This window comes from Bos grunniens, chromosome 24 (genome assembly GCF_055505025.1).
Source record: "Bos grunniens cultivar Pamir isolate PY7600 chromosome 24, Bosgru_T2T1.0, whole genome shotgun sequence".
Lineage (NCBI taxonomy): Eukaryota > Metazoa > Chordata > Mammalia > Artiodactyla > Bovidae > Bos > Bos grunniens.
This window is the reverse complement of record NC_141188.1, coordinates 25,124,305-25,143,265: the sequence shown is the minus strand read 5'-3', so window position 1 is coordinate 25,143,265 and position 18,961 is coordinate 25,124,305. Positions and strand designations below refer to the sequence as shown.

The window sequence follows — 18,961 nt, the reverse complement described above, 5'->3', positions numbered from 1 at the left end:
AAAAAAAAAGTTTTTAAGTGTAGATAAAGTGACCCATTTAAGTGTACTTTCCCCTCTTTTCTTGTTCAAGGAGAGAAATATTTCATAATATAGAGATAAAGATTGGAAATAGAGTACGATCTCATGATAAAAGCAAAGTCCCTCTCAAATAAAACCAAAATTAAATGTATTCTCCCAATTACTCATCCCAAAGAGTCAGATTTCTTCTTGATTGATATAGTTTGTGATTGATAGAGAGGAACAAAGAATCCATGCTTTTAAAATGAAGTACTTTTTTCAGTCATGTCAGATAATCCATCCTTTCTTTTTTCTCTAAAGTGACAGTGTATAACCATTTCTCAAACAGTTAACCATCTGTTTGTCTAACTCCTTTTCTTATTCACTGGAGTTATGCTTTATATGTTGAAGTATGAAGTCATTAGTAGTGCCCATGAATGAAGCACTTATCCTTGGCCTATACCAACCTTTTAATGATATTCTTTCTTGCTGCTTTTTTCTATTTCTCATTTTCTAGATGGGTTGCTGTATTTCGGAGCAGATGTTTCAGGAACTTGCTGCCATGTAGATCACAGGTGTTGTGGGTATAAGAGAAATAGCTTCTAATTACCCCACACACACAAAAAGCAGCTTATTGTGTTATTTTCCATAATTCTAAGGGGATTCTGTATCGGTTCTATGATAGGAGGGATTAGGTGGTTAAAGGCTGGTACCTATAGGATATGTTGGAAAAGGAAATGGCAACGCACTCCAGTATTCTTGCCTGGAAAATCCCATGGACAGAGGACCCTGGTAGGCTACAGTCCATGGGGTCTCAAAGAGTCAGACACGACTGAGCGACTTAACTTTATAGGATGTGTATGCTTTTTCTATTGAATATTATTATTTCTGGTTTTGTTTCTCTTATCTGAGTTTCTTGTCTAGATATGCTATGCTAAGTCACTTCAGTCGTGTCCGACTCTGTGCGACCCTAGACATGGCAGCCCACCAGGCTCCCCCATCCCTGGGATTCTCCAGGCAAGAACACTGGAGTGGGTTGCCATTTCCTTCTCCAATGCATGAAAGTGAAAAGTGAAAGTGAAATCGCTCATTCGTGTCCGACTCTTATCAACCCCATGGACTGCAGCCCACCAGGCTCCTCCATCCATGGGATTTTCCAGGCAAGAGTACTAGAGTGGGGTGCCATTGCCTTCTCCGTGTCTAGATATACAGAGGTACTAATCCAACTAAAATGTCCTGGTGATAAATTGAGTGCTGGTTAGGAGGGGTTCCTATACCTTCAGTGAGTAAACTATTCTTCCTAGTTACTTAGTGGAAATTCATTGTCTGGTCTGATACAAACCAATGTGTTTGTGAACTATTTGAGGACATTGCAATGTAGTTGCAATACATCTAGGACTGGGATATCAGATGACTGTCATTTGTAGTGTGTGATATATGCCACCCAAATCATTAATGTGCCTGGCATGATTACATCTTGTGGAGCACATTCTTAGTGATACACATGACTGGTATAATCATGAATCATCTGATTCGTTCTTCCTCCTAGTTTATTTTTGCTCTCTTTTCTGCAGACCTCTTCTGACCAAGAAAAGGGCTTATTGACCTAATAGAGCAGACTATATAGTAAAATTTTTAGTTTGTTACTGTTGTTGTTCGGTTGCTTAGTTGTGTCCTACTCTTTGGGACCCCATTGACACACCAGCCTCCTCTCTTCTCCACTGTCTTCAGGAGTTTGCTCAAACTCATGTCCATTGAATCGGTGATGCTGTCTAACCATCTTTGCCACTCCTTTCTCCTTTTGTCGTCAATATTCCCCAGCATCAGAGTCTTTTCCAATGAATCAGCTCTTCGTGTCAGGTGGCCAAAATACTGGAGCTTCAACATCAGCCTTTCTAATGAATATTCAGGGTTAATTTCCTTCAGGATTGACTGGTTTGATCTCCTTGCAGTCCAAGGGACTCTTCAGAGTCTTCTCCAGCCCCACAGTATGAAGCATCAGTTCTGCAGTGCTCAGCCTTATTCATGGTGCAGCTCTCACATCTGTACGTGACTATTGGGAAAACCATAGCTTTGACTATATGGACATTGGTCAGCAAAATGATGTCTCTACTTTTTAATACACTGTGTAAGTTCGTCGTAGCTTTCCTTCCAAGGAACAAACATCTTTTAATTTCATGACTGAAGTCACCATCCAAGTTATATTAGTTGTATTTTATTCATAGAGCTGCTGCTCCTACTGCTTAGTTGCTTCAGTCATGTCCGACTCTGTGTGACCCCATAGACGGCAGCCCACCAGGCTCCTGTCCCTGGGATTCTCCAGGCAAGAACACTGGAGTGGGTTGCCATTTCCTTCTCCAATGCATGAAAGTGAAAAGTGGAAGTGAAGTCGCTCAGTTGTGTCCAACTCTTAGTGACCCCATGGACTGCAGCCTACCAGGCTCCTCCGTCCATGGGATTCTCCAGGCAAGAGTACTCGAGTGGGGTGCCATGTTGTTCAAATACTATCTAATACCAGTACTTACAATGTTTAGATACTGTCTCCCTTGAAAGTCTTAGGGGAAAATTGCTGTTTGCATTATTTTATTGCTATTATTTTTCTGTTTAATTGTTCACCTCTTGTACCCTTTGGATGTTTTCTTATAATGCAACAAGGGAAATTGTTTAAATCTAGATACCTAAACATATCTTGGAATAAGGACTGCTCTGAGAGGAGTGGTTCTCCTCAGTCTGGATCCAAAAAGGATTAAGGAGTTGCCTTTTTCCTGAAAGAAATGGAGTCCTGGAAATATTTAGTTGAGATCAGATGATTTTGTCTGGTTGTCATTAAGTCGTCTTCAACAGGTTTTGGCATGTATTTTGCTGCTGTTTATATCCAGAGTATCTGATATGCACAATTTCAAATGTAAGTGTGATACATAAAACATAGCACAGTCCAAACATAAACTTTTGGGGTTATTTGCCAATCTGGGGATAATTTTCAATTACCCACTTATTGATACTTTAAAACAAACTGTAGTTATCACTGCTAGGTCTTCATAGGGTTGATTTTTCTCAGGCAGAATTAATAGTTCTAACCTTTTTTTTTTTAATCATTCATTATTTTTGGCTGTGCTGGGTCTTCATTGCTGTGAGGGCTTTTGTCTAGTTGCAGTGGGTGGGGGCTGTGCTCTAGTTGCCATGTGCAGGCTTCTCTTTGTGGTGACTCCTCCTTTCGTGGTTCCCGGCTCCAGAGCACAGGCTCGGTATTTGTGGTGCATGGGCCCAGTTGCTCTGTGGCATGTGGGATCTCACCAGATCAGGGATAGAACCCATGCCTCCTGCATTGGCAGGTGGATTTTTTTTTACCACTGAGCCACCAGGGAAGCCCTATACCATTGTTTTATGAAAAAAGTACTTTTAAGAAAACTTAAGGGCTCAAAATTAGGTCTTAGGTCTTAGTCACTGTTAAACCCCTGCATTTTATACAGTCCTTGGCATGAAGGTGTTTAATAAAAGTGTTGGAATTGAATAAATGATTAATAAATAAACAATTAAGATCCAGCCCTCTTTTGAAATTGAATTCTAACAATGTGCCACATTCAGTTTCAGTTTCAGTTCAGTCGCTCAGTCGTGTCAGGCTCTTTGCGACCCCATGAACCGCAGCACGCCAGGTCTCCCTGTCCATCACCAACTCCTGGAGGCCACCCAAACCCATGTCCATTGAGTCGGTGATGCCATCCAACCATTTTATCCTCTGTCGCCCCTTCTGCTCCTGCCCTCAATCTTTCCCAGCATCAGGGTCTTTTCAAATGAGTCAGCTCTTTGCATCAGGTGGCCAAAGTATTGGAGTTTCAGCTTCAGCATCAGTCCTTCCAATGAATATTCAGGACTGATTTCCTTTAGAATGGACTGGTAGGATATCCTTGCAGTCCAAGGGACTCTCAAGAGTCTTCTCCAACACCACAGTTCCACATTATTAATCCTCATATACTGTGTGCTATTTGATTTAAATTTCTGTAGTTTAGAAGAACTCTGCTAAGCCTATAGTATATACAGGATCATTTTGATGGAAAACTTTTGATTTGAGAGTGTCTGTCTGTTGAGAAAATTGAAACGAAGTAGTTAGAAGAAGAACTGAAAGAAATGAAATCAATCAAGGAATGCTCCTTTCCCTGCCTTCATTAGCCCTTTGAACTCTGGTTACTGCAGGTAGACAGTCACTTCGTGTATAGATGAATAAGACATATGACGATAAATATCTTTGTTGCGTTGACTCTCATGTGCCCACATCCTGGGCTATTTTGTGGTTCTGCCCCCACACGGCTCCTGACATTTCAAGTAAGCATTGTCATTTCTAATTTTGACTTTTCAGTGATACTTATTTTTATTTCACCACACAAAACCTCCAGACTGTGACTTTCCTCTTAAAATATGTCAACGAGTAAGGACGGCAAAAGGAAATGTATCTACATTTAGTGGCAGGTCGTAGGGCTTCCCAGGTGGCTCAGATGTTAAAGAATCTGCCCACAATGCAGGAAACCTGGGTTCTATCCCTGGGTTGGGAAGATCCCCTGGAGAATGGAATGGCAACTCACTCCAGTATCATTGTCTGAAGAATTCCATGGACAGAGGAGCCTGATGGGCTCCAGTCCACGGGGTCCCAAAGAGTCAGACACGATTGAGCGACTAACACTTTTAGCTTTCACACTTCACATAGATCTCCCACGGACTTGCATATGATGTTTTTTTTTCAGTTTGGTTTTCGTATTTTCCCTAATTTATCTTAGGATAATGTGCAATCTCTTAATAAAGATTCTGTTTTCAAATTTTAAAAATTCATTTGTGTACTTATTCTTTTCCACAATAAAAACAAACAAACAAACAAACTGTGCTTTGTTGACTTCCCCTTCCGTGAATTCTTGTTAAGAACAGTAATTGAAAGTTAACTTTAGAAAGAAATACTTTAGAACTTCCCCAGTGGTCTAGTGGTTAAGAATCTACCTGCCAGTGCAGGGGACACAGATTCGATCCCTGGTCCAGGAAGATTCCACATGCTACAGGGCAGATGAGCCCGTGCACCACAGCTACTGAGCCTGTGCTCTAGAGCCACAGCTGCCGACGCTCGATTGCCTAGAGACCGTGCTGTGCAACAAAAGAAGCCACTGCAACGAGAAGCCCAAGCACTTTCAGCAAAGAATAACCCCCTACTCACCACAACTACCAGAGAAGGAAATGGCAACCCACTCCAGTGTTCTTGCCTGGAGAATCCCAGGGACAGGGGAGCCTGGTGGGCTGCTGTCTATGGGGTTGCACAGATTCGGACACGACTGAAGCGACTTAGCAGCAGCGGCACCACAACTAGAGGAAAACCTGCACAGCAACGAAGACCCAGCATAGCCAGTTTTTTAAGGAAAAGAAATAGATACTTGAAACAAATTTCATAAAAATCAAATTGGACAGTTTAATTAGCATTCATGGATCAACTGCTCTGTGCCTGTCTTTGCACAGAAGTAAGTATTCAAGTTGCTGGGCCTGTGAGTGATAAGGCAGAGGCAGGCAACAGTATCTCAGGGACTGACATGAATTCATAACACTGAGTTCCAAGAAAGCATGGGTAGGGGAAGAGTTAGTCTTCCTCAGAGATGGGGATAGTCAGGAAAGCTTTGAGGAACCTGTTTGAGTTCGGTCAAGATGAGTTTGCTAGGCAGAAAGATGAAAGAGGGACGGTCAGAGCAAGTGAGACAAATACAGCGAGTATTATGTGTGTTCAGGAAATGCCACAAGATCTCGACTGGCTGAATCAGAGAGGTGGGAGTTGGGAAGATGACCAGATGTGAGACTAGAAATAAAGACAGAGTCAAGATTGCATTCTGCTCAAACATACGGTTATTGGGGGAAGGGAGTTTGGGATCGACATGTACACACTGCTATATTTAAAGTGGATAGCCAACAAGGTCCTACTGTAGAGCACAGGGAACTCTGCTCAGTGTTATGTGGCAGCTTGGATGGTGGTGGAGCGTGGCGGTGTGTGGTGTTCAGAGGAGAATGGATGCATATATACGTGTGACTGAGCCATTCTGCTGTGCACCTGAAACTGTCACAACATTGTTAATCAGCTATGCTGCTGCTGCTAAGTCACTTCAGTCGTGTCTGACTCTGTGCGACCCCATAGATGGCAGTCCACTAGGCTCCCCTGTCCCTGGGATTCTCCAGGCAAGAACACTGGAGTGAGTTGCCATTTCCTTCATCCAACGCATGAAGGTGAAAAGTGAAAGTGAAGTCACTCAGTCGTGTCCAACTCTTAGCAACCCCATGGACTGCAGCCTACCAGGCTCCTCCGTCCATGGGATTTTCCAGGCAAGAGTACTGGAGTGGGGTGCCATTGCCTTCTCCCAATCAGCTATATGCTAATGTAAAATTAAAAATTTTTTAAAAAGGAGTCCATTCTCCTTTCTCCTGTTTTTGTGTCTTGTGCTAAAGTTCAAAGCCCTCTTGTATACCTGTCAGGGGCTTAGTACTTAGGCTGGGGGGAGTGTCACCCATGCCTTCATCTCACTGCTGTGCTTCGGCGCTCAGTCATTTCCAACTCTCAGCAGCCCCACTTACAAAGTATGAGCTTTAGTCCATATTTTCCAGTTTTGTCACATTGTTGGGTCTAATGGTGAATGAAAAAGAAGAGCGAGGGGAAGGGAAAGCTTGGGACTTGGAGAAAAGAGGCTGCCATCCAGTCTTCTTGAGACGCACTCAGCAGTTCCTTTAGCCTTGAGGGCTAACTGGTGACGACCTGTAATCCCGTTGGTCCCAAGCCTTCTAAGTAAAATAATTTGGAGGAGGAGTTTGGGAATCTGAGTGTGAATGAGAGTAGAGGTAGATGAGCGACAGCGACTGAAAAGTCCCATTAACTGTTTGAATTAAAAACTGGCAGATTAACTTTCAGCTATGCTTTTAGCTTGCCTAGTTTTAGCAGGCAAGCAAAACATAGAAATAATATTCCTGTACCTTTTAAGACAGTTTTTTTGTAGTCTTCAGGTTGTCCAGCTACAAGTAGGGCAGGCAGTCTCATGGGGTTTCCAGGTATAAAATCCTAACGTGAATTTTGTGATGCTGCCAGTGCACAGTTACGAAAGAAAAAAAGAGAAACAGTTTCTATTCTGTCCTGAGTGCCAAGAAGATATCGCTTCTAAGCTGCATGTCAGAGTTAGATATTTATTGGCTAAAACATCTGTCCTAATTCTTCAGTTTCCTGGCTCCTGTTGTAATTTCAACATACAGGGGATTTCCCCTGGCCCTTTCTTGAACATTAATTTTTTTTTGGCTTGTATTTCAGAGGCCAAACTCAGCCCCTTAGATAAATATTCAGGCAACTGTTTAAAATAAGCCCTGTATTATTTATTTATCACATCTGTTAAGAAAGCTGCAAGGATAAAGTAAGAGTGAAAACGGTGTGTTTTGTCAGAATATGAATCTTGCAAGAGTGTGTTCACCCGCTGCTCCATCTACACAGGGCATGTTTTTAGGTTCAGCTACCCTCATGGCAAAGAATGAATAAATCACTTAGATGCCCGTGTTTGGGGTCTGTATAGTCAGTACACACACACACAGGCACACACTCTTTGAAGGCTGTGCATGCTTTATATGGTGTCCTACTCATTTTTATTCTTGAACTTTCCCTTAGAAACAAGTTTTAAATACACAGGAATACTAATTTCTATATTTTATTTTCTATTACATTTACTTTCTTTAAGATTCTGCATTTATTGTATTAGAAATAAATAATTACAGGGAAACCAGTTTGGCCCAGAGAAATAGGATCAAGTTCAGAAAGAGGAACCGGGGAGGAAAATGACTCTGTAGTAAAGGAATTCTCATGATGCTTCACTTGGGTCTAGGCTGGAATGTAAGATGAAGTAAAACAGGATGGAGTTAAAGGGAATTGAATCACATTGAGGAAAAACTTCACAGTGTTTCTTGAGGCTGTTTCAGTTTTATTGTCATTCCCTCCAACTGAAATTCTGGGCTGTGTGTTGACGACTCTTACTTCTGGAAACACTGTGTGTAGATACGTGTGACTCGCTGTTAACACAACGCGGTAGCGGATTTAAACAACCGCACAGCGTATACACTGACACCGAAATAGGTGTCACAACAGCCTGTGGTTTCCTAGGTCAGAAACAAATGGAGCAAGTTGTAATTTACATACCTGTTATCCTCAGGAAGTGACAGCTGAGTGTACACTGTTTATTGTAGCAGTCAGAAAATAAAAGACATAAGGTTTTGATTACACCCACACTGATTCAGTAATTGTTGTTTTTTTGATCCTGCTGCATTGAAGTTTACCTTTGAAACGCTTATGAATAAAATCATTTCCTGAGAAAATTGGTAAACGCGTTTTGATGTCCAGTAGGCCAGGAGCATTCTGATGCTTTTTACAAATTCCCTGAAACCCACGTGCTGCATTCTGGCTGTCTTTTTAAACTACCATTAGGTTTGTATTTTTCTAGGTGGTGATACTAATTTAAGAATGTGAAAGTAGTAAAACGTATTTGCTAATGCGCACTTTTCTTTGGGCTGTGCTCACGTTCCATCCTTTTAGCTCTGTTCAGTTGGGATTGTATATCGTATCCACCACCTTCCTCTCATCTCTCCAGTTTGTCACACTTCCTATTGACTCCAGAATATTGAAAAAAAAAAAAAGCCATCCATGTAATCAGTATAAAAAGAAATTTATCTTTAGAATATAAACTGATGGTTATTTCTCATATTCCTTGATAAGTCAGCTTTGGCAAAGAGGTACAAAAAAGTGATGATGTTAAGGAGAGAGGCCAGGAAGCCATAGTTTATGTAAGCAGTATTATAAAATGTTTCTTTACTGAAACATTTAGATTGTTTTAAGCATAAAATGTCATAGTGTATCGAAGAGAAAAAAGTTACCTGATCTTTAACTCAGGCATTGCTCTCCCTGGATATCTGGGCACATCCTTTTGCTACTTCGACCTTAATGTTTTCTGGGCCAGTTGACCTCAGTTTTTTCTTATCAGAGCTCAACATCTTGTTCCTTTGTGGCCTTATTAACTTCCTGTTTCAGGTCTTCCAACATGATGCAACATGTTCTTTAGACATTACATTTTCTGTATCAGTTCTTGGCTTTGAAGCCAGATATTCTAAATGGAAGATTATGGACCTGGCCTTGGACCCCAGGTCTGCTCTTCTACTGGCTGTGACCGTGGGCACATGAATGACCATTTCTGAGCTGTAGTTTTCTCTCTCCAATGTGGAGATGATACTTTTTCCATCTCGCAAGGAAGCTGTGAAGATGAAATGAGGTCACGTATGTCAAATGCCTGGCATTAATAACTAACAGTTATTTTCTAAAATGTGTTCATTTTGTCTTCCTGATTACTTTCTGTCATTCAAACAAAACTCGATTCACTCTTTTGCCTGGGCATCCTCTTTCATGGGCTACATTTTCCATTTCTAGTCAGTGTGAGCTTTAATCTACCCGAAGCAGTGCTGTCAACACTGCCACATGCCTATGTCTCCATTTTTTACTAGAATTTTTGTTTGTTTGTTTTAGATTTTATTGGAGTAAAATTACTCTACAATGTGACTAGAATCATTTTTAACTCGTCCACCCACCTTTCACACTCAGGTCAGAATCGTCCTGAGCTCCTGTTCCTTGCAAATTTTTCTTAGATTAGTGTTAACCCTGGTGCCCTTAAGAAGGCTTATTTTAAGCTTTTTCAATATGTTCTCAAGTTATTTTCTTCCATATGACTTCCTCTTGCCTCCTGCCTTTGACATATGCCTCCATTTGCCACTAATCACAGCGCTTCCTCATGTGGATTTTCCACATAAATCCCCACCCCCCCCCCACCCTGGAGTACAGAGAAAAGGCCTTCTATCTCTGCTGCTGCCAGAGTCACATCAGTGTGAAACCCGGTCTCTCAGGCAGAGTGTCTGAGGAGGACAGAAAGAAGCGTTGGCGCTCCAGCACAGGTGTTACAGAGTAGAAATGACAGTGAACTTGGCTTCCATAGATGAGGCACCTGGAAGGCTTGACTGTAGTAAAAATGGGTAATTATATTGTAATCTGCAGAGTCCGTGATTTTCTTAAAAATAATTACCTTCAGTTGACACTCAGCATCTCACATCTCATTTTGCCTTCTCCATGCTATGTACTTTGGCCCATAGAAGAGGATATGCACACACCCCAGTGCATAGATTCTATAGACGGAGGGTTTTTAAAGGGAAGATTCACAGTACCTCTGAGGTTGAAAGTGAAAGTGTTAGCCGCTTAGCTGTATCTGACTCTTTGCAACCCCATGGACTGTAGCCTACCAGGCTCCTCTGTACATGGATTTTCCAGGCAAGAATACTGGAGGGGGTAGCCATTCCCTTCTCCAGGGGCTTCTGAGGTTGGTAGATTGAAAACAATTTCATTAATGTAGATTCTTTCTTCACAATGTTATGAATTGCCCAATCTGCCTACTCACCTCCAGAAACTACCTACTGACTCCCACCTCTTGAGACAGATACCGTTCTCTTTTTTATGTTTGTACAGTAGCCTGAGACATTGAAATTATCATCAGTTAGCGGGTAAAGAAACTGAGGCTCAGAGAGGTTCAGTGTAACTGTGGCCACAGAGTGATTAAACGATCCCTTCTTTCAAATTGAGATACTCATCTTTATACTGTGCTATTTTGCTTTATTTTAGGTATCCATTTTCAATTGGAGAAACGCTCCAAGTGAGTTAATTACAGTGAATATAGGAAAAAAAAAAAAGGAATTCAAATTAGTAATATCATCATATCTCTGTTTCTAGTGTGTGCGAAGCAGGTAACCGATGAGGCGTCTTCCACCCGAGATGCAAGCCTTCCTAACACAGCAGTGCAGAGCAAGTTAGTGTCTTCCTTTCAGCAGCACACCAAAAAGGCTCTCAAACAGGTAAGGTCGTGGGCACTTCTTTGTCTCTCAGTTCTACCTACTTAAGATAATGAAGGTTATGCAGGAAAAGCAAAATAAATAAGAAAGTAGGAATCTGAAAGCAGCAGAGATGCGTTAGATTCAGCCACCCCCCTAATATCCAGTATGCTGACTTTATGCTACAGTCTAGGAGAGGCTTGGCTGAGAACTTTGATGTAAAATAGAAGAGGCAAAGTGTGCTTGGAAACATACGGAACTTAATTAAGAGTGTGCGTGCGTGTGTGTGTGTGTGATTTAGAGCAAATATATTGCTTGTTCATACACGTATTTTGAAAATACTGTCTCTATTTATGGTCTTGTGTTTATCTGATAGTTGACATCAAAAAGAAATGTAATTTCTTTCTTGTTACCGAAATGCATTGTTATAAATAAGAAAAATAGCAGTCGTGGCTTCCTTGCATCTCGACTATCCATTAGTGTGTTTGGTGCTGAATAGAGGTCAGCTTTGCAGTATCATCCCCACATTACATAAGCAGTCTTGAGCCGTGTGTCCTTGTCCAGAGATGGTGGTGAAAAGTGTGGTTATAATATTGAACTCGAGAAAGAAAGAAAGTGTTAGTCACTCAGTCATATCCAACTCTTTGCAACCCCATGGAGTGTACCCTGCTAGGTTTCTCTGGCCATGGAATTCTCCTGGCAAGTATACTGGAGTGGGTAGCCATTCCCTTCTCTAGGGAATCTCCCTGACCCAGGGATTGAACCTGGGTCTCCTGCATTGCAGTCAGATTCTTTAACACTCAGACATAACCTAGTTTCAACCCTTGTTACTCACTGTGTGACTCTGGGTAAGCCACATTTCTTCTCTGAATCTTAAACTCCTCCTCTAGAAGATGTAGAAAATAAAGGTACCCTTCACCTGGGAATGATCCAAGAATTCAGCGAGGTAATAAGCTGAAAGGAGGTGGTAAAGTGAATGTGTAGCCCATGATAATTGCTTAATAAATGTTAACTATAGCCGCCACCCCAGAAATGCTGCATGTGTCCAGAAGAAAAGAAAGAGATGCTGTGGTCAGAGGGGAACATGATTATAATAATGTCAGTAAATGCAGAGCTCACATATTTAGCCCTAAATTCATGGTTTGCCCTTGTTTAACTGCTTTCCTGATTTTTTATTTTCATCATTTTGTGACAGCCACCTCCACCTCACCCCTTGCTGACCCTTACCAAGTCTAGTAATATAATAGATCAGATCAGATCAGTTGCTCAGTCGTGTCCGACTCTTTGCGACCCCATGAATCGCAGCACGCCAGGCCTCCCTGTCCATCACCAATTCCCAGAGTTCACTGAGACTCACGTCCATAGAGTCAATGATGCCATCCAGCCATCTCACCCTCTGTCATCCCCTTCTCCTCTTGCCCCCAATCCCTCCCAGCATCAGAGTCTTTTCCAATGAGTCAGCTCTTCCCATGAGGTGGCCAAAGTACTGGAGTTTTAGCTTTAGCATCATTCCTTCCAAAGAAATCCCAGGGCTGATCTCCTTCAGAATGGACTGGTTGGATCTCCTTGCAGTCCAAGGGACTCTAGTAATAGAGGTGTCATTCTAAATGATAGATTTATAAGAAGGAAAAAGAAGCCATGTTTTTAAATAAAGTTAAAAACATTTTTAAAGTCTCCCCAACACATAAAGCTACTTAATATTCACATCCAATCTCTTGAAGTTAGAATGTCTCCACCGACTGCTCTGTTTCAAACTAGGAAACTTTAAGAAAGAAACAACATTTTTATACTGAATTCTGTTACTTTTTAATTCCTTCTTAGCTACTGAAATCACAGTATTTCTATTCACTGGTATTATATTTAAGGTAGAAACAGTGTTTCATCCTACAGAGGTCAAATACTGAGCTCGCTATTTGTGTCCTTGCTCTTGTGAAATGTTTTCGATGCCAGAGAACAGAATTAAATTCAGTGTGGCGATCCCTGTTTCCATGATGAAATAAAGTAGGGATGATGGTAGGGAAGCCTGGGAAAAGGCTGATTCAAGTGGGAAACTGGATGTAGGTACTAAAATACCAACCAGGATGGAACAAAAGATACAAAACGGGAGACTGCTGACCTGAGCGTTTAAGAAACGTAGATGCAAACATAAACGAAACTCATGCTTCTGAAGAACAATGATTTAGAAGCTGTGTCCACTGTGAATTCATCCTCCATATGAATGCAAAGCTATTCATTCACATCTCTTTATTGTCATGTCACATTATTTTTAACTTTCTTCACGTTGGTTTCATATCCTTTGAACATTTGTGTTTTTTTTTTTTTTTTTTTTACAATTACTAAAACATGACACAGTTTTGAGTCCCTGGGTAGTTTTTGTTTGTTTGTTTTGTTTTTTGTAGATCACATGTCCATGGGAAGTACCACTTGCTTGATTAGCATCTAAACCTTGTTTTAAGGAGCCAGCCCTGTAAGCATCTTAATGTCCTGAGAGAGCTATTTATTAACGTCTTAAAACGTACTGTTTTATAATCAGGTAACAAGTTAGTCTCCCGGACAGTGTGGCACAATATATAGCAGATATGCTAATGTTTGATTAATAATCAAATTCGTATTGGAAATACAATTAGAAGAAAAGCTGTTCTTGTAGAATATTGCCAGATTCCTTGTAATTGCTGAGTTTTTTAAGGCAGCGTTTCAAACATTGACTGAACATGCGGCATTTTGAATTGCAGCAGCCTCAGCAGATTTGCAGCTTTCTTTTTGATAGTTGAATGGTCATGACCATGTAGAATTCTTTGAAAGTGTATATACTGTTATATGTGTTCTGTGGTTGTGAACATGTTTTGTGTATACACATAAAACATAATCTTACAGCATGAATCATAATCTTAAGAACCTGGGGCCAGCCGAATAACCCTAATAATAATTACATTAGCTTGTCATTTATTTTTATGCTCTGCATTTAGCAGGCACTATGCCATTTAATCCTCACACAAATCTTTTAAAGTAATCCTTTAAAATATGTTTCAAATGAGGAAGCTGCAGCCCAGAGGAACTAGAAAACTTACCCAGGACTGTCCAGTGAGTAAATCTTGAAGATGACATTTGAACCCAGAATCATATTTTCAGATTCTGCCCTCTCAACTATTAGTTCCTTTTAGCATATGCTTCCTAGGTGCCTCAGTGGTAAAGAATTTCTGCAGTACAGGAGATGTGGGTTCAATCCCTGGGTCAGGAAGATCCCCTGGAGAAGAGCATGGGAACCCACTCCAGTATCATTGCCTGGAGAATCCCATGGACAGAGGAGCCTGGTGGACTACAGTCCATGGGGTCGCAAAAGAGTCAGACACAACTTAGCAACTAAAAACAACAGCAGCAGTGTAGTAGGATACATGGATTTTTGACATTATCCAAGGAAACCTGCATTCCCGAGTATTTGTATAATGTAAGGAAAGCATAGTCATTAAGAATATTATTTCTGGGCTTCTCTGACAGTCCAGTGGTTAAGACTTCACCTCCCAATGCAGGAGGCATGGATTCAGTTCCTGGTTCAAGAACTAAGATCCCGAGTGCCACACAGCGCAGCCAAAATAAGAATTTTTTCAAAAAAAGAATATTACTTCCTAAAAAAGACTGCTTGTGTTCAATATCAGCACATATTAAAGGTAGATACTTAAATATAGTAGCTTTTACCATTTTACTAGTATATTTTGAGTCAGTAGGGCTTTTGTATTTCAGCTCTATATTGCACAGTGTAGATTCTTAGAAAAAGAAGGTGGGAGAAAAAATCCAGTAGCTTTTTACACACTCTTGCCTGGAAAATCCCATGGACAGAGGAGCCTGGTAGGCTGCAGTCCATGGGGTCACAAAGAGTCGGACATTCTGAAGTGACTTAGCAGCAGCAGCAGCACCAGCAGCTTTTTTTTTTTTTGCCTCAGGCATTTTATTTTATTTTATTTTTTATCAGTGGTTTTATTTATTTATTTTATTTTATTTTTAAACTTTACATAATTGTATTAGTTTTGCCAAATATCAAAATGAATCTGCCACAGGTATACATGTGTTCCCCATCCTGAACCCTCCTCCCTCCTCCCTCCCCCTACCATCCCTCTGGGTCATCCCGGTGCACTAGCCCCAAGCATCCAGTATCATGCATCGAACCTGGACTGGCAACTCGTTTCTTACATGATATTTTACATGTTTCAATGTCATTCTCCCAAATCTTCCCACCCTCTCCCTCTCCCACAGAGTCCATAAGACTGTTCTATACATCAGTGTCTCTTGCTGTCTCGTACACCGGGTTATTGTTACCATCTTTCTAAATTCCATATATATGCAGCAGCTTTTTACACGTAAGTATAGTGAAGAAATGGCTTCCCTGGTAGCTCAGCTGGTGAAGAATCTGCCTGATACTTAGGAGACCCGGGTTCAGTTCCTGGGTTGGAAAGGTCTCCTGGAGGAGGGCATGGCAGCCCACTCCAGTATTCTTGCCAGGAGAATCCCCATGGACAGAGTAGCCTGGCATGCTACAATCCATGGGGGTTGCAAAGAGTCAGACATGACTGAGCAACTATGCACAGCACAGCACATAGTGAAGAAAAATAATTTAAAACAAACCTCAGGCTTCCCTTGTGGCTCAGTGGTAAAAATCCACCTGCCAATACAGGAGAGATGGGTTCGATCTCTGGTCCTAGAAGATCCCACATGCCACAGAATAATGAAGCCCATGCACCACAGCTACTGAGCCTGTGCTCTAGAGTGCACGTGCCGCAACTTCTGAAGCCCGAGCTGTAAAACTTGTCCTCAGCAATGAGGGAAGCCACTGCATCTAGAGGAAAGCCCACACAGCAATGAAGACACCCAGCACAGTCAAAAATAAATTAAAAAAAATTTTTAATTGCTTCTTCTAAAACAAACCTCATGCCAAACAAGCCAGATAAAATTCCCCGGCTCTGAAGCCCCCACCCCCACCCAAAGCATGTTGCTGCAGTGAGTGGGTACTTAACTGTGCACTGCTCTTGGTTGCAGTGTAATTATAGGCTGGACATTGTGAAAGCTAGAATGCCCCTTGTCTGTTGATGTAGGGTATTTTCATTGCTCCTGATATTTGGGTCCCTTTAACTTTCTAATCATCAGAACATTAGTTCATATCATATGTGGAGTTTAATTGCATGAATAATATGTTGTTATTTCAGTAGTTATTTTTCTGAATAACATCTTCAAAATAATAATCAGAAGCCTCTGGAGAATAGCAGATTGCTGATGATTACCTTGTTCCCTGTCTTCTTTCTGCCTTGATATTTTAGCTGTAATGATCCTAAAAAGTGTGAAATGATTATATTTTGAATTTCAAGGAAGCATAATTAAGGAAGATTAAATTTTGGAAGTTTCTAAACAGCAGAGTCAAAGACAAGATTAAAAAAGGATGAGATATGTTACGATGGGAGGTAACATGATGGACAGCAGAACCTTTCTGTCTTGTTCCCATTGGTTTCTTTGACTCTCTTCATTATTTATTTAGGATGGTAGAATTTATTCATAAAGTTGCAGATCCTTTTCCCCCTTTGTATCACAAAGCAGACATATTCCTTGTATTTTGCTTCCGCTTTATATGTTTGACCAATACTGTGAAATTCCAAAGGTTGTGTTGCCCGATAGCGTTTCTGAACGTGGGTGTTGACATTTAGCGTACAAGCAACAATGCACGTTGGTGGTGCCTGACACAGCCAGCTGTTTCATATGTGTGTATTTCTCATTATTTCAGCATTCGCAGCCTGTGCTATTTTCAGATTTTTCAGTGGAGGGTTTGCCACATCCAGTGCATTCTTAAATTACACTGTTGCTCTTCTTTCTCATGAAAACAAAGAAGGTATTACTTCTTTATGTAAATCCCAAGTTAACATAAAAGCCGCTGACTTTAGATTTTACTTTATTTTTCAGTGAGGTGGAAATGAGAATTGTTCCATATTTTTAGAGTTTTCCCAAGCTTTTTTCTTTTAAAATAAAATGTTTATCTAAAGATTTTCTGTCTCTTTTTACGAGAGAATATTGTAATACATCTCTAGAGGAAAGCATGCTCACTCAGCATCTTTTGATTTCTTTCTTTTCACTTAAAGCCAAAATTGTAATTGATGTGTGATATGATCTTTACTTTCCTAGACTGGTTTAGCTCTGTTATGTTGGTTTCCTTTAATAAGTAAGTCTATTTCCAAGTGTAAGCCTGTAAGTTTCTTTCATATTGAATGATACCTGGAAGTATTAAACTTGGCAAATGCAATGTACTCTGTGTAGTTTGGACATGAGGACATTCCATGTATGGGCAGCTTTTATAGTGGACTGTATTTACATGTGCTATCTGCTTTTTAATTTAGTTTCAGTATTGCTTCTTTCTAGACTTGAAATTAAGATTTAAAGTTGTTCAATGAAGTAATTCCATTAGCATTCCAACATATACTTAAGGGTTGAGTAGTTGGAGGCACCTCATTGACATCTTCCTCTTAAATGAATCTAGACTTATTGTATAGTAAGTAAGACTTATTGTATAATATCAATGACAAATTAAAACCATGTTATAGATTGATCAACAGGGCCACCACTTGCTATCTAAAACCTATGGTGTGGAATAGAAATAGCCATCCTATCCTCATGTTGTCACAACAATAGATAATCTCCCTTCTCAGGGTATCCTTGTGCAGAGCAAATCTTCCATGACCATTGAAAGTGGCCTTCCTAATCATATTTTCTTGATCTATTACATGGATGTATATTTCCAGGTTGGGATACCCAAGCTTAGACAATTACAAAGTAAATTTCATTTCTCTTCTATTGTATTTCTAGTGTAAAATAGGCAGTTTTCTTGTTCTCTTGGAATTTTAGCTGAAGCTAAAAGGATAATGGATGATGTTAAGGATAAATGGATAAAGTTAAGGATAATGGGGTACACGAGTATCCTGTTGTGAAGGGGGTGCTAGACATAGTCACAGAGGACTCACTGAGAGGAAGCCAGGTGGCCATCAACCATCCCCCCAAAGCCTATTAAACCATAGCTCTGTGGTGTTCCTATTTAAGATATCTTACCAACACTGTTGTCTCTGTTTTGCAGGGGCATTTACCCAAGTAATTTGCCCAGCATTACTCAGCTCATGAGTTGAGTCTTTCTCTGACTCTACAGCCTCATACCTCACAGGCATTAAGACAGCTCTGCAGCCCCTGTTCTGCTGTAAGTCAGCCCAGTAGAGGAGGGGGATTCGAATAATTCTCAGGCAGTGGGTCAGACTCATTTATTTGGGGAGGTTGAGAAACTGGGAATGATGTCTAGTAGGTATCAAAAAGTGGTGCCTCCTGGCTGAATTTGGCTCAGAATCCTCTTTGTTTTGTCAGGCACATTGTTTAAAACAGGAAACCTCACCAAAAAGCCCAGTTGTGTTTCTTCTCTTGAGCGGTTACTCCCCTTGCAGTGGGTGTGCGCTGCTGCAGTCCCCAGCCTACCCCTTGTCCTCGTCTTGCCCTAGCCAGCATGGTCCAGGAAGCATTGCATGTGTTTCAGAGAAACGTCAGGAGACATGCAGCATGTGTGGCGAGTGGCTGATGTGCACGTAGTTGCAGAAATATAGTTATATAACCAAACCAGACAAACCTTGAGCAGCCAGCTTCTGTATTTGCAGAATGTATACCCTGCCGTGGGGGACTCCGAACCACTTTACTGCCCACCTCATGCACATAACAAACTCTGGAGTTCTGCTGTTGCGAGTCACCCCGAACTATCCCAGACACCTCAGTTAAGTCAGCATTGTTTTTTCCTCCTCTATCCATATTCTGATCCGCTTGGAGGGTATCCCCAGAGTCCACAGCCAAATAAGTCTTGTTTTCTAGAAAATGAATTGGAATCTTCAGGGTATCCTAAAATGACTCACTCTAAAATGGCTATGGATCTAGTAAACGTAATCAAAATGCCCTCTCTGATAGCTGAATCCCGATACTCCTGAGTTCAGCTGCTAGATACTAGCATCATAGTAAACAAAGGCTTCCCAGTTTTTGCTTATTTGACCCTAGAAATGTTAGT

The 18,961-nt window shown here is 41.0% G+C and overlaps 1 protein-coding gene across 4 annotated transcripts in view; it reads left to right on the top strand.

Moving 5' to 3' along the window:
* ASXL3 (ASXL transcriptional regulator 3) overlaps window positions 1–18,961 on the top strand; it is a 196,997-nt gene that overhangs the window by 82,211 nt on the left and 95,825 nt on the right. For all 4 annotated transcript variants that reach the window (XM_086372262.1, XM_086372265.1, XM_086372263.1 and 1 more), the window contains one exon: window positions 10,802–10,923. In XM_086372262.1, the coding sequence (XP_086228388.1) occupies window positions 10,802–10,923 (122 nt within the window). The remainder of the gene's footprint in view (window positions 1–10,801; window positions 10,924–18,961) is intronic.